This window comes from Argiope bruennichi, chromosome 2 (assembly GCF_947563725.1).
Source record: "Argiope bruennichi chromosome 2, qqArgBrue1.1, whole genome shotgun sequence".
Classification (NCBI taxonomy): Eukaryota; Metazoa; Arthropoda; class Arachnida; order Araneae; family Araneidae; genus Argiope; species Argiope bruennichi.
In genome coordinates, this window is record NC_079152.1 from 106,926,083 (window position 1) to 106,942,061 (window position 15,979).

Here is a 15,979-nt window from a genome sequence, read left to right on the forward strand (position 1 = left end):
TGCATACTGGGAACTAGAAACCTGCAACTTTTCCACTAACATCTGAGAAAATTTTCACCAGACATCTTGATTTACGGACATACATATCTTCATGTGTATGAATACAGTTTGGCATTCGAATTTGATTTTGGAGTTTTCTGTTATAATTTTCATACGTGCAATTGACCTTGATTTCATTTTTAAGGAAAACGATTGTGTAATTAATGCCCACTTGGTATCAAAACAGATGGCAAGCTAAGATAATGATTTGATCATCCAGATTTAGGAATCAGAACCTCATAAAGCATATATAATAAGTTCTGGGATAAACGATTGCAATACCTTTTATATCTATTTAAGAAAATTCTGCAATCAAAAACATTCATACCATTGCTAGAAGAAAGAAAATGACTATCACATACGTACCTAATCTCTTAATTTACATCAAGAATTCACGCCATGGAATCTGTATAAATTTAAGTGGGGATTACATTTCCTTATTTACCTGTTTTTGTTCCATCTTGTGTTCCTATTTTGCATTTTCCTTTTTTGATTAGAACATACAATCAAGCCAGGATATCTTAACCATTTTATAGTAATTACTTTGTTCTATTATATGAATTTATGTATATGTCTAATTTATTAAAATCCTGCCAATACTGCTAGAGATAATCGATCAAAAGTAAGAATTAATTAAAACTGAATGACTATATATTTATTAAATACTGAATTTACTCTTAGGCAAGTTTAATGCAAGCTTTTCAAGAATCACTTAATCCAAAATCAAATACCAGCTGCAGAGAATTAAAAACAGGGAATTCAGTTTGATTGTATTCTGAAATAAAATATTTTGTTCAAAGAGAAATTGTAAATTGCGTTCATATTTATAAATTGACTTTGCTATTTTATGGATTTCTTTGATTATTAAATTTTAACAATCAATCAAAAGGCAATATAATTTTGAGGCTGAAAGGGTGGAAGTTTCAAATGAATATATAGCTTTTCTGGAGATATTTTTTGCAAGTATTAAATATTTTAAGCAATATTCATTAAATTAAACTCAGAGCAATTTCCATTTGATTTACACTTCACTTCTGATTAAAATTACCTTTCACATTTTGATTAAAATTACCTTTCACATTTTGATTAAAATTACCTTTTATATGTTACAACCAATAGTTTAACAAATGATTAAACACATTAAAACCTTTGAATGCAGAAAAGTTTTAAGGAAAAAAAATCTTTCAAATGAACCATTAAGGAATTCAACAAAAAATATCGACATGTCGATAGCAAATTTGTATGTTCTATTTCGTGCGAATATTACATTTTTCTTATTTAAAGAAAGTTTCATGACTTCGTCTAGAAGTTTTCATCTTTTATAATTATTATTCCAACATATTATTTTTTTAAAATTATTTTTACAGTTTCAATACCGAAAATTTCATTTCTAATGAAAAACAACTAATTAAATGTTCATAGAAAAAAATGGATAACCTGCTCGTTTAAATCATCGATTTAGTAATTAGCATAGTTCTAATAATCACATAATAGAGAAAATAAAAAGGATGAATTTCCGTCAAAAACATTATGTGTGAATAAAAAATTTATAATTTTAAAGGAAATCTTACTGTATTCTTTCACATCAAAAGTGGTTGTCTGTGAATCTTTATCTTTGTTTACTGTGATTCTCCACGTTCCTTGAACAGGCTCATCGGCAAGTGGGAATTCATTTTGTGTAATTCCTGCAATGGAATATAAGTTATTCTTGAAACTTAAATCGTCTTTTCAATTCTATGTCTACAATATCAGAAAATTACTAAGAACTCTGGGATAGAATTTGCATTGAGATCTCTTTAATAGCTTTTGATTCTATTACTCATAACAGGGATTTATGAACCTAAATTTAATAAAATTTAATGATTATTAAATTGATTGTACAAATTAAATTCAACTTTAATTTGATTGGGAAATAATGTTATATGTATATAATTTTTATTTTTTATAAATTTAAACTAGATAGCATTTGCAACTACCGAGGAATAGATTGTATCGTTTATGATATAATAAAAAATAGTTCAGGAGACTTTTATGCTTTTTTAAATGGATAAAACTTTATAAATATAGCTTTAATATTTAAAATTCTTACTTCATTGCTACTTAATTATAAAAAGTCACATTATAGTTTTTTTATAAAGTTACTATAGTTTTTTTTGCAGTGTTCATAAAATATTGTATTTCTCTCAGAATGAAAATCCAATATAAATAAAAAAAAGACCTTCTAGTTTCAAAATAAGCTATATGTATAAGATATGTATATACAACACTAAAAGAATAAATAAAATAAAAATCAATGAATTTTAGAAACACTTAGCATGAATTACATTATGCAAATATTCCATGAATTTGAAAATATCGTTTCTCTATAGCAGACAATAATAATTTTGAATGTATTTCTGACCCGTTTCGATTAACAATAATTTTTCAATAGAGAATTCTTTGAAAACTTCAGAGACACTGAGTCCAAGATTCATACCGTAAAAGTAATGCCACAGAAAAAATGTTAAATGCTTATGTTTTAAAATACCTTTTCCAAGATGAACCCCTTTAAATTGAAATAATCTTGTTCCTCTGGGATCTTCTACATAAACATCAGCTACCTGAAAATAAATGAATAGGGCCTATACTTCAGAAGAGCAAATAAATTGATATGTGTCATATTCATTGGCATGTTGATGACTTTCAGTGAGAAAAATAATTTCTATGTTTTTTGATATATGGATAATCGATAAGAAAATATGCATGTGATTTCCAAAAGTGTTATGTGCTATAATTTTAAGCACTTAAGAAAAGATTAAAAAAAGGAAAATTTAAATCTGCTATCACAAATTTCAAGTAATCATGTGAGAATATAATTTTTTCCCCTTCATCATGTGAGAACATGACTCATATTTCGGAATCAACAGCATTAAGAAAAGTTATGGTTTTTAATCACCTCAAACTCAATCGAGTTCTAAAATTTTTTCGCGAGTCCAGATCTTTTTTCATGAAAAACCATTTTAACCAGTTTAAAACACTCACATGACTATCATATTACGCATGGGTCGTTATTTGAAGAAACGATGATTTTTCTTCATCTCAAAAATTTTTTAGCTTCAAAACTCTTTTTGCCAGCTAGGAAAATTGAAATACATTTAGAATTATACCCCTTATTTTCTGCCTACTTCATTTTGAGGTTTCAAAAACCCCAATTTAAAACAACATCATGTGAATTCATGCTATTTAAATATTATGATTTATAAAAATTTTAATCATATTTAATTGTAATAATTATTTATATTTTTTTCATGATAAATATAATTTTAATGAATTGCTTTGGCAAAGAAATGATAGATAAGTTATCGAAAATAAATCATTTTCAATAAACTTAAACACATACGTATTTATTCTTTAAATTACATCATTATTTTAAGAAAATGTTTTTTAAAATTTTCAGTATGTCAAACATTTAAGTACAAAGACATTGAAAATTATAACCTTAATGACTATAATTTCTGTGTACAAAATAACATAAAGAAAAAATTAAAAATGAGAAAAGTAGAAAGTTTTGAATTTTGTTTGCGCTCTAAATCACAAGTTCAATGAGATCAGCTTTTGTAATATTATAATTTGTAATACACATTATTTTTTCCATTTCACCTTGTCAAAGCATTCCCTTTACAGTTCCTTTTAAATGATAGTGTATTTTCTTTCTTTATTTTTGACATCCTTTTTGACTATTACTAATCTAAGAATGAAATGTTTATTTTAGAGTCAATAAGAAGAGTAAATTGAATAGATGAAACGTAGAGTATGAGTGAATTATCCATTAAACAATTATGTGGAACATTCGTATTGTGAATATCACAAACGATGTCTCCTTGTATATTGTTTATGTGATTTATTTACATAAAACAAAAATTAAATAAACAAACGAGAGTTTAATTTTCTTTTGAACAACTTTTAGTTCTTCTGAGAGGTTTTTTGAAATTTTTATCTTTATTTTGGAACTTTTTTTTACTATTAGTAGTCTATGAAAAGAAAATGTATATTTTAGAGTCAATAAGAATAGTAAATTGAATAGTTGAAACGTAGGGTATGAGTTAATTATCCGTTAAACAATGATGTGGAGCATTCGTATTATGAATATCTCAAAAGATGTTTGCTTATATATTGGTCATGAGATCCATTACATAAATGAATAATTTGGAAAACAAACGAGAGTTTAATTTCTTCTGCACAACATTTAGTTCTTATCTTTCCGCCATTGATTATATGGAAAATATCGTCAACTTGGTTTTAAAACCTCGTAAAATCCATATTCTGAAAACATAATTTACTTGTATTCTAAAATAAAATAAAATGAATCATCCATTATCCATTATGAGTAAATTATCCATTTAACAATGATGCGGAGCATTCGCATTATGAATCTCAAAAGATGTCTACCTCTATATTATTTATGCAATTTATCACATAAAGGAGTAATTAGATAAACAAAAGAGATATTAAACTTTTTCTGAACAACATTTAGTTCTTATCTTTCCATCATTGACTGTACTGAAAATATAGTCAACTTAGCTTCAAAACCTCATAAGTCTAAATACTGAAAATATTATTTACTTGTATTCTAAAATAAAATAAAATATAGAAATATAAATATAGAATATAGAATTTTTCAAAAAAATATTTTAAGATACTCATAAGGCAAATAATTGAATAATTAGTTTTAAGTAGTTACAAATGTCATCTGTAAAAATTCCACTTTTCGATTTACATGGTTTTTAAACTAATTCGAAGACATGACTATTTGCAATCAAGACACTAATTTTGAAACACCAGAAATAAAAATATTGTATTTTTCAGATGATATATTTGATTATTTATTAATACATCGTGTAAAACCGATATTTATCGAAACAAACGTTATATGGCAAATTTCGATTACGCTGAAAAATGATTAATTTTATTCTATACTTACATCATTCTCTTTGTCAGATGGTCTTAAATTTTTATCAACTTTCAACACACGGAATTTCACTAAAAGTAAAAATAAAAATAATACAGTGTATCTAAAATAATAATGATGCTAAGTGAATAAATTCTAATTAAGTTTCATATTTTTATTCAAAAACTAAAGACCTGTAAATGTTTATTTTATTGCTACACATTTCTAGTTGGATAGCATTATCGTTCGATTGAAGCCTTATGTTGTCTGTCCAAACAAATGAATCACTTTAGATACATGATTTTAGATAACAGTTAGAGTCACAATGATTTACTGATATCTATTCAGCTCCTTCTGTGTAAATAATAACAAATTTTATGTCTGAAGGACATTAAAAAATGGTAAAAATATCATATTGAGCTATGGGAGACACGTAAAATCTTTATGGAATGTTAAGTGGAACGAGAAATATAATTTAAGATCAAATCTATTGCTTGGCGATGAAATTATTTTATTCTTTGATGACAATTGCTGAAATAAAACGTGAATTCTTTAAGGAATAAATTGCGGAAAATTAAAAGAGTAACTTTCATAAAGAATAATAAAAAATTTAAAAGAAGAATAAAAATTTAATAAAGAAGAATAAATGATTTCAATTCGAAAAGAACATTAAATTTATATTCTTACTCTACTAAAACATTCGCACGAACACAAAATATTTCATTTGATATTTCCATAAACGGAATCAAAGGCTAAAATATTTATATTAAAAATAACTAATTTTTTTAATTGAAAGATATGTAAGAACATTAAAAATATTACATTGAATAAAGTTGTTTTTAAGCCGTTGGCTTCCTGTTTAAAAACTCAAAACTATATTTAAATTTTATTAACATTAATGGAAGAATGGGATTTTTGTTATTGTAATTTTATTTCAAGAGTGGTAGAAGTGATTTCCTAATTTTGTTTATTATCAATAATTATTCTCATGCCAAATATCTTAATAATGCACTTTCAAAAAGATGTAATATCCCGGATTATAAGAAAAATGCATAATTCATTACTGACTGCGCATAATGGTTGTAAATAGCTTGGGCAGAAAATGTTAAATTTTGAAATGTTGATCAATAGCTTTTTAACTAAGAAAATAATATAAGAAATGATTTTTCTAATTTAAATATTTTTTAATTATATTAAAAGAGAAGCGTTGTGTTTTGTTTTTTCACTTTATTTTTGTTTGACAGTGAGGGATTATTACTTTTTAAAGCTTATGAAGTGCTGCTGATTGATAAATAAAAAAAAATAAAATTACCTGTTTGCCCAGGTTTATATAATGGTTTATCTGTTTGAATAATGTAAATATCTGAATTTGAATCAGAAAAGTTAACTTCATCACTGCCGCTAATTTTTTTGCCACACATGGTACCATTAATTTGTAGTCTTCCACTGTATATGTAGCCTGTGTCTTTGAATGGCTTTACAAAAAATTTCAATAGTGCATCTTTTCTTCCTGAAAACATAGAAATAAGTAAGAGATACATGGTATATAATATATTAATATATAATATTAAATGAAAATGGTTGACAATCTAACCGTTTGGTATATGGTAAACTTGTTGCTGAGCAAGAGTTTCATTTGAATTGTAATCTTTCTTGTAGAATAATTTAACCTTTAAAGAAGTGTCCTCAAGACATCCAAACCGAATCAATTGTAATTGGTTATTTTGTCCTTTTTTCAAATATCGTGGCGAAGTGAAGATATAACCACTGAAAAGAGACAGCTAGTATGAATGCAAATTGTTTACAATAAAAAATACATCCAGTATTTAATCTACCAAATCATAGCACATTCACTACATCTGCATGTAAAGCTAAACACAACAACTATCAAACATAGTTTAAATCATATGTTTATTCTGGAAATTAGTTATTTATATCTGATGCAAAATAAATTCGTTTCCAAAAAATAAATTTTTATTTTATAAATAAAAATAAGGATGATGAATTTTAAAGGCAATTTTAAAATTAATTTTATTAGGAATGAATTACAATCTGTAATTATTATTCAATATTTTATTTTTAATTTCTCCGAAGTATAATTAATTTTATTTGACAAAAAATGTTCTTCTCAAAATTTCATAGAAAAAAAATCTTATCGAATCTTTCCAATTTTTTTCAATAAATTTTTATGAATCTGTTTCTATTTCATTTGCATAATGTTCTATATTTTTAACGATAATAACGCAATTATTAACATGTTCTTGAAAATTTTTTAGAATTTAAATCTTAAAAAATTCAGATAATATGACTCTCGTGAGAGAGATGGAATTAGTGCTAAAGGACTCTTTTTTAATGCAATTGGAGCATAAAAATGTTTTTATATTAATCATAAACTTACAATGGGATTATCTAGAGTGTGAATGATATAGAAGGTATTGTAAAAATTATGAAAAGATACTAATATTACATAATATATTATGATTAATTTGCTGCTTATTTTGAAGTTTTTTTTCTAAAGTGAGTTAAACAGTTAAAAAATCTTCTTGTAGAAATATTTTTAATAACTCAAAATGAAATTAATTTAAACCTTTCAGGTATTCTCTGTAAAAAACTGTATATTAAAAGACAATATTTAGGAGAAATATATGTAATTTAATTATTGAGTTCAATAAATCAGTAACAAAACTTCATATAATATATATATATATATATATTAATGGAAGTTCAAGGCTCGTTGCACGAATAATAACAATGAAAAATTTTAAAACCCATACTTTTCTACTGGATCATCAGCCCAGCATAGTCCAAGAAACGCGCACCCAAGTGCAGTGAAGGCCAGAAGAATTTTAACAAACATGATTGGTCACTCGTCTAAATCTATAAGAGAATATATTCTATTTTATGAGTAAAGAAATGAATAAATTGATATAGAAAACCATTTCATTCATGAAAATAATACAAACCAAAATTTGCATTTATTTGTTTATTAATTTATTGTAGCGATCTAAACAATGTTGAATTTTTAATTTTTAATCCATGCAAACAAATTTTTAATATGGTAAATAATACACTTTTAAAATTAAAATTTGATAGTTAAATTACACTAATTGAATGGTTTATTTTCATTATTTACTACTCAAGCTGCCCAAAATATTTCTTAATAATAATAATAAAATAAAGTTTTAAAATCTTTTAGTTACACGAATCTCATTGAAAATCCCTGATATATAGTTAATAAATCAGGTGATAATATTCAAAGTCATGTTTGTAATACTTTATACAAATGGGTTTTACTTCTTTTTAATCAATTTTACATAAAATTGCAAGATGCCAAGTCAGGACTACATAGGGTCCCAGGAAAACACCAGTAACTCTCCCTGGGAGTCGAAAGCATTTGCGATCTAGCATCATCCTAGTGAATACTAACCTTTTCTGATTGACCAAATCTCAATGTTACTGATTAATGACTTCCTTCAAATTGTCAAGGCGAATATTATACTTTATGGATTTATTTATCTGGTTAGACGGCAGCTGATCATAATAAAAAAAAATACTCTTCCAATAAAACAAACAAAAAAAAAAAAACGTAACTTTCTAGGGAAGGATGTTTGAATTCTGGCCAAGGATGGATTTCTGAATTTCTAAGGATGGATGCTTGAAATTTGTCAGCATAACTCTCTGTGGAGGGATATTTGAATCAGGAATGGTTGAAAGCGACTTTCGGGAATGATTCTATGATATTCTTTGTTCAACAGATTTATAGGGGATTCTTTTCTCATCACTGGTTATTATTTAATTCAAAAATCAATATTTTTCTTTTCGACTGCTTTTAAATCGTCTATGACGATACTGACCATTTAAAGTTTCCCTTTATTTACATAGGTCTTCAAACTATCAAACGATCAAAACTATCAAACATTAAGCTTTCAAACTATTAGGGCGACTATCAAAATCAAGTCGTATTAAATGTCACATACCATCTATATTGACATTCCAATTCTCTGGCATTTCGATAAAAGTAAAAGTTTGATTATTTATGATCAGTACCTGTATTAATCGTCGTCAGTCGTAGCTGATTTATCATAATCTTCCAGAATGTAATTACAAAATTCATTTCGTCTAAACTTTACGAACCATTTACGCATTAACTTACATTTCCTATCTCATAGATTTCAAAACAGAAAAGCAGCAACTGTAAGGCAATTTTTGAACTTGCATGAAGTAATTATTAGAAAACTAAAGTTTGCATTGACTCAAATGAGAAAAAAAAAATGTTCGTTGAAGCTGATAAAACAGAAGAAAAAAAATGCTTGTTCAAGCTGATTAAATAAGGAAGTTCTTCCTTAGATTATTATCTGAAATTAAGACGAATATCGCATAATATAATCCAAATAACTCTACTACTTTTTGACTTCCTTCTCAAAATTGGGAGTCTCAGTATTCTTTTATTATATAAAAATAAATTGATTTTGGGTAAATTCAGTTCTCGGCAGAAATTAATTAAATAATAACTTAACTTCTTTTCCTATTAAACTTTATTTCTTTAAGTTAAATACTAACTTAAGAAAGAAAGTAGCGCCTTTCGTTTAGAAAAATCTCTCAAATTTACGCCTTTAGTTACAAATCTTGTATCCTCTTTCTGAGCAATAGGAATTCAATATTTATTTTTTACTAATTAATCTGAAATCTGGAATACTTTAATGTTTCTTATTACTAATTTTAACAAGTACATTTTAATTTTTCATTTAATATCCACGATTTTCATGTGCTGCGTAGCAGCGGAAATTAACGCAAGTAAAGTTGTCTATTTAACTCATGAAAATGCATAAAAATATACATAAATATATTAAGAGTCCTAAATTAAAAATAACTTTAGATATACATGCATACGATATTTTGTTCAAAGTATCGGATTGGTTGTAATAAGTATTTTATTAAACTTAAAATTATAAACTGCAGTTCATTCTAAAAATTGATTTTATTGGTTGTTTGATATGAATTAGATTCATTTCTTGTATTTTAATCATGAGAAGACCTATGAAATATCTGAAAAAATTAAATAAATAAGAAAATTTATTAAAAACTTATTCTTAATACCCGTTCGCAACATCAGCTATCTAATTACTAGAATTTGCTCAATAATTTAAAACCAAGTAATTCAATTCAATCTAGTTGCAGTGACCTGATGAACCGATATGGAATAAGGAAGACCAAATCAGGAATTCGATTCCCTTAATGGTCATTCACGAATATGAGGCTGTAAGTATGGAAGTTTACGGTGGTGTGGAAGTTATGAGAAAGCTGGTGACTCAGCTTCCATCCTTATTATCAGAACATGGTTCACAATTGTGAGGCACATTCCAAAATAAGTTCCATATTACTTCAAAACTGGATGTTAATACAAATAAATGAATTAAATGCAATAAAATAAAAATCTTAGAATTAAATAATGAATATTAAACAATGGGTAATTGTAAAATAATGATTTAAAATAAATATATAAATGCTTTGAATAAATAAATATATTATAAGCTGTCAAATACACAGTACATCTGAGAAACTTATCATTCTATCTGAATTAAAGTAACATACAAATTTATTGCTAATTATTCTCTATGACATCGAATAAATAATGGAACATTTGAAAAAAATATACTTTTAATTAAATTAAATGACTGAAAATATTAAGAAAACTATTGAAAACTGAATTTAATAAAAAAAAAATATTTGTACAAAAATGTAGTATTTTATGATAAATCAGTTTCTCAAAAAAATAGTTAGTCTGACTCCTAATTTACTCACTTCGAATTTTTAAAATGATGAATATCTATTATGTCCCAGAAAGCCGAATGCGCTTTTCGAAAATTTTTCCTTTTATATGTTATATCAGCTGAGTCATATGAAACAATCATATTTTGTGGTTTGTTTTACTTTATATTATTGGAATAAAGAATTTAATACTTACGAATTTTAAATAACAACATGTTTTCGATTTTTGACAAGATGTGATAATACAAATATATATATTTTTTATTATTTTTTGTGATATAAATTCTCACAAGGCAAACACTTATCTTTGAAATCTGAAAAAAAAAAAAAATCATATTTGCATGTAATTATGCAAGTATTTTATTCAGATGGACTGGACCTTTTTTAAATGAACTTCTTTAAAATGTTTTAAAGAAATTTGATGCAGATAATGTCATCATTTATACTTATATAAAGCTCAATGTGTGTGTGTGTTGGCGCTTTACAGAAAAGACCATTTGACCTACAGCTACCAAATTTGGTACATGTATACCTTAAAGGTCGGAAATGGGCACCTGGAGTCCCTTTTTTTGAATTTTTAATTAGAATTTTAATTATTAATTAAAAATTAATTTTCCCGCCAAAAAAATCTTTTTATTTTCCCTAACACCAAATGAGTAAGGCTTCAGTTTTTTCCCCCAACAGTTATGAGGCTAGGGTTAACATTTTTCGGCCGATTATTTCAAACGATTCTGTTTATTTTCTTAATGTTTGATGCATTTAAAATTAAACATTGTTAATTAATCGATCTTTCAGATTCATTCTGAAGTGTTTTTGAATTAAAATAACACAGAATAAAGGAAATTAAAAATTTCTAATCTGCATAGCGTTACCCAACTGGCGTAGAAAAATTCACGCATTTGCGTTAACGTAACTGGCGTTGAAAATTCACGCATGCGCATTATGTTCTGATTGTTGACAATATTATCAACGGATGATTCTTGATTTAAATTATTTTTAGGTTACTTGCATGCTTTTGTAATTAAATTGTATTTATGTCAGTTACATATTTTTTTATATGCTTATAGTTTTAAGTACATCTTTTTTTAAGTAGTTTTTTAAAACCTGTTTTCGACCAATTATTTTAAACGATTCCTTTTATTTTCTTAGTGTTTGATGCATTTAAAATTAAACATTGTTAATTAATCGATCTGTTCATGATGAATCTGAGAAAATTTTGTTGACAAATTCTTGAAATATTACATAAATTATGAAAGATAATCTTTAGTGCCCATACGGTTTAAACGTTCAGTGACTCTGTTATCAGTAATCATATTATAAAAAAATGCTTTGTTTCAGTAAAAAATATTATCATATTAATTGCAGATTAATTCTTTCCACTTTAATTTAAAGCATAAATTCTACGAGAGCTAACAGAAAATTAAAGAGATACATATTACGCTATGACTGAAGGCCTTTATAATATTATGAGGGAATTATATGACTATCAAAATTTGAAGTTTTAAAATATTTTGATGAAGAATCTATTAAAGTAAGAATCGCGTAAAATCTTTAATTATTAAAATTTTAACGAACATTAAGATTGTCGAACCGGCTGGTCGCCAAAGGCGGCTAGTAGCTCATAAATCACTCTCTGGATAAATTTTATAAAGCATTCTTAATCTTAATTGCATTATAAAGTAAATATTTTATAAGAAATGTGGGTAAGTTATTAGTGCATTTTTATTCTAAGTAGAAAAATATTATTCAACGATTTTGTATTTCTATATCTAATTTTCTATTGCTTTACTTCTACGAAAACTTATTGGGTAGAAGAATTTTTCACAAATTATTTTTCAAGCAATAATATTCTTTTGTGGATACAAGATTTATTGTAGTGAATTTGTAATCAGTTTTCTGAAGCAATATAAACGTTGAATACGTTCTAAATTAAATCTTTTATAATAGTTTAAACAATATTAGATTGAACAGATGATGCAATATCATTTAGCATTTAAAGTACTAAAGTGCTATATTTTTCAGACACTTTTTAATTTAAAGCTTTTTTTGACACTAGTATAAATATTCAGTTTATTGATTTATTACTAGTTAAGAAATAGGTTACATTCAAAACTACTGACTAGTTTAGAAGCATCAAGAAAATAAAAAAAAATCAGCATTATGTCTTTTTCATAAAAACAACAATATATCCATAGTATAAAGAACAGATCGAGGAAGTTTAGACATGAAAATTTTAATTTTGATATTTGTGTCAAGGTAACTGTACTATTTTTAAGCATCAAAAGTAATTATTTCTAAATGCATTTAATTAAATAAGAGAAAAGGTGGGGCATTTAAGTCAAAATCACTATTTCGTTAAAGTCTTAAATGGCAATGAAATCGTGTGTGTTTCTTGAGGATTATCATTCCACAAGAAAAGCGTTATGAAGTAAAACCCGATAAATTCAAGCATATTTCCAGTCCAGGAAATATATATATAGAAAAGGAAGAAAATTATTTCAAAAAAATTATCATGCAACTCCAAATTGTTAAGAAATTTTTGTAATAAAAATTTTAATAAATGTAATTATAATAAGTAAAGAAAAAGATTTAACATCTACTAACATCTACTGAGGAAATTTAAGTATAAATCTTATTCCTTAAATCTTATACAATGACAGTTGTTACAGTTAAATCTTACATAAAAAATATAAAAGCAATGAAAATTTCTACAATATTCAATAAAAGAATGCATTTATATAAAAAAAATTAAATTTTTTTACCTTTATACAGAATAATAAATCTTCGCGCTTTTTTGATGCATTAGTTTTGACTTGACTCCAAAACCTACTTTGTGCTCGCCACTCGAGCAAGAATTCTCTCTGCGGATGGATCGAGACAGATAAATATATAAATAAATACGCTGTGTTTACTATGACATCATTCATGAGCCAGACTCGTTTTTTTTCTTTACTGTCAAACGATCTCGTAGATTAATAGCACTAATAAGTTCGGAAAGTACCACATTACATCATCTGAATTCTTCAATTGGCTATTAACTTAGAAATAAAATTTTTTTTCTCAATATGCATAGTATAAATAAAATGTGAGTTATTTGCTATGTCTCAATAAATTGGTGTACTTTTTTTCTTTAATTTGTATAGTCATAAGAGACTGGGTTTTTTTCTCTGGATTTTGAAATAATGTATGAAATTAAATTATTTTTTACGACAGATTTTATTGTTATTCTCCAGTCTTTGAAAAGCTGTCAAATGAATAATAAAAAAAAAAAATCAGATTTTTGAAAGCTTTAACGAAACGTATTGAATCAGCAGTTATAACTTTGTCTAATAATATTGTTTGATGGTTTAACTAAGGGGTTTAATATTTTAGGCATAACAATATGTATACCACATCATCCGATATGCCGAACACAATAGCTTGTTTTAAAAAATATATTAAAATATTCACATATAAAAAATAATTGATGCCCATAATATATATATATATATATATATATATATATATATATATATATATATATATATATATATATATATATATATATATATATATATATATATATATATATATATATATTGTTACGAATCTGTGATGCTGCTTCCCAGCATAGTTGGTTCCATCATCAGAAAGACTTTACAGTCATCTGTATTGGACGGAGTCCGGGTGTCGCGCCGGAGGTCCCAGAGCTTGGCGACAAACTTGGTGACCATTTGGCGACTTCGGCGCCAAAATAGATTATACCCGAAACTTCGAGAATTTTCCCGGTCCGTCCATTGGGAACCGAGATACGCCTCGAAAGTTCCTGATTGGCTGAGAGGCCCGCCGCCTAAGACCTATAAAAGGAGGCAGTCTGCAGCTGCCGAGTAGGAGTAGTCGGAATCGACGGTGAAGAACGAGTCTCCCAGAGATTAGCAGAGCAGCGATGGAGTCAAGCTAGTGCCTAACTAAGCTGTGCGCTACTGTCTGCAGTAGAGTCTTGTTGTGTGCTGCTGTGTGCACGTTTCGGCTGAAGATAATTGTCTTCTCTATGCTGTATATAGTTGTCGTCCTTGTGCTGTCCTGTGTGTTTTCATGTAAATAAACGTCGTTGTTTTATTTTATACTGCTGCCTGCTGATTGAGCGTTCTCCACACCATGGAACTTCCACTATCCAAACGAACCCGGAAATTTCGTAACATTATATATATATATATATATATATATATATATATATATATATATATATATATATATATATATATATATATTAAAAAAGCATCATATATATATAAATAAAATACCATATGTAGCATAAATTTAATTAATGTGAATGTTGAATAGTTTTTATCACAATTTTTCGTTGGGTTAAGAGGTTTAATCCGTTTAGCTAAGAAAATTATATTAAAATTTACAGACAGCTCAATTATAGATTTTGAATCTGGAATCCTAAAATTATTATTTAAAATGCGTGCATGCTTTCGTAAAATATGTGTATGTACAATAGAAAAAAAATTTATCAATAACAATATTATATGTAATTAAATGTAATTCACTTCGTTAATTTTATGCATTTCGTTTTAAATATTTAATATTTTTATTGTTCATTTTATATTTATTATTTTAATATTTAGATATAAATTTTCAGATATCAATTTTTAGATATAAGTTTTAACTCAATATCTAATGCTAGTTATCAATTACAAGCATTAAAGCATTCAGTAATTTTCATTGCCAATTGGTGCATTTTAGTATCCATTATCAATGTAAAATCCATTTGTGAATCATAACAAAATTTAAGATAGCAGGCTTCTTGGCTGTAACTATTACTCTAAATTTTCATTGATACAAATTTAAATAAATCTTTTATACACACCAGAAAAGAAAAAATACCAAACAAAAGTTTATAGACATAATATTAAAAGGCATCTTCATGGCCCGGAATCAAGCATTGGTTTTATAGAGCTCACAATTCTTTTAAATCTGGGTAACATATGTGGTGGTTTCTTCATATTGCCTATCAATATGACTTAATTCCATTAATCAGTACGAGTATGCAACAATTCTTTTTACAACACATTCCAGAATTTAAAATTAGTTTGCTGGCAAAGTGAGTTCTAAAACATGAATTTCATACTTTGTGGAACAGTCGTGTGCAATTAAAGGCATAATTGTGGTCTGGATAGATAAATTAATAGATAATGCCTTCCTTATCCAGAAAAATAACAAAAAGATGGAAGAGTGTTATCATGAAGTTATATACCG

The 15,979-nt window shown here is 26.4% G+C and overlaps 1 protein-coding gene across 2 annotated transcripts in view; it reads right to left on the bottom strand.

The window, feature by feature from the left end:
- The window catches only part of LOC129955282 (alpha-2-macroglobulin-like), a 57,126-nt gene extending 43,521 nt beyond the window's left edge, over positions 1–13,605 (bottom strand). The window contains exons 1-7 of one of the 2 annotated variants that reach the window (XM_056068211.1): positions 13,498–13,605; positions 7,741–7,843; positions 6,561–6,733; positions 6,279–6,476; positions 5,000–5,058; positions 2,567–2,639; positions 1,611–1,724 (exon numbers count right to left, since the gene is read on the bottom strand). In XM_056068211.1, coding sequence (XP_055924186.1) covers positions 1,611–1,724; positions 2,567–2,639; positions 5,000–5,058; positions 6,279–6,476; positions 6,561–6,733; positions 7,741–7,823 — 700 coding nt within the window. In that variant the 5' untranslated portion in view covers positions 7,824–7,843; positions 13,498–13,605. Of the gene's footprint in view, positions 1–1,610; positions 1,725–2,566; positions 2,640–4,999; positions 5,059–6,278; positions 6,477–6,560; positions 6,734–7,740; positions 7,844–10,768; positions 10,818–13,497 lie in introns of those variants that run through there. The other variant, XM_056068212.1, reaches the window with a different exon arrangement.
- Positions 13,606–15,979: the final 2,374 nt, after the last annotated feature.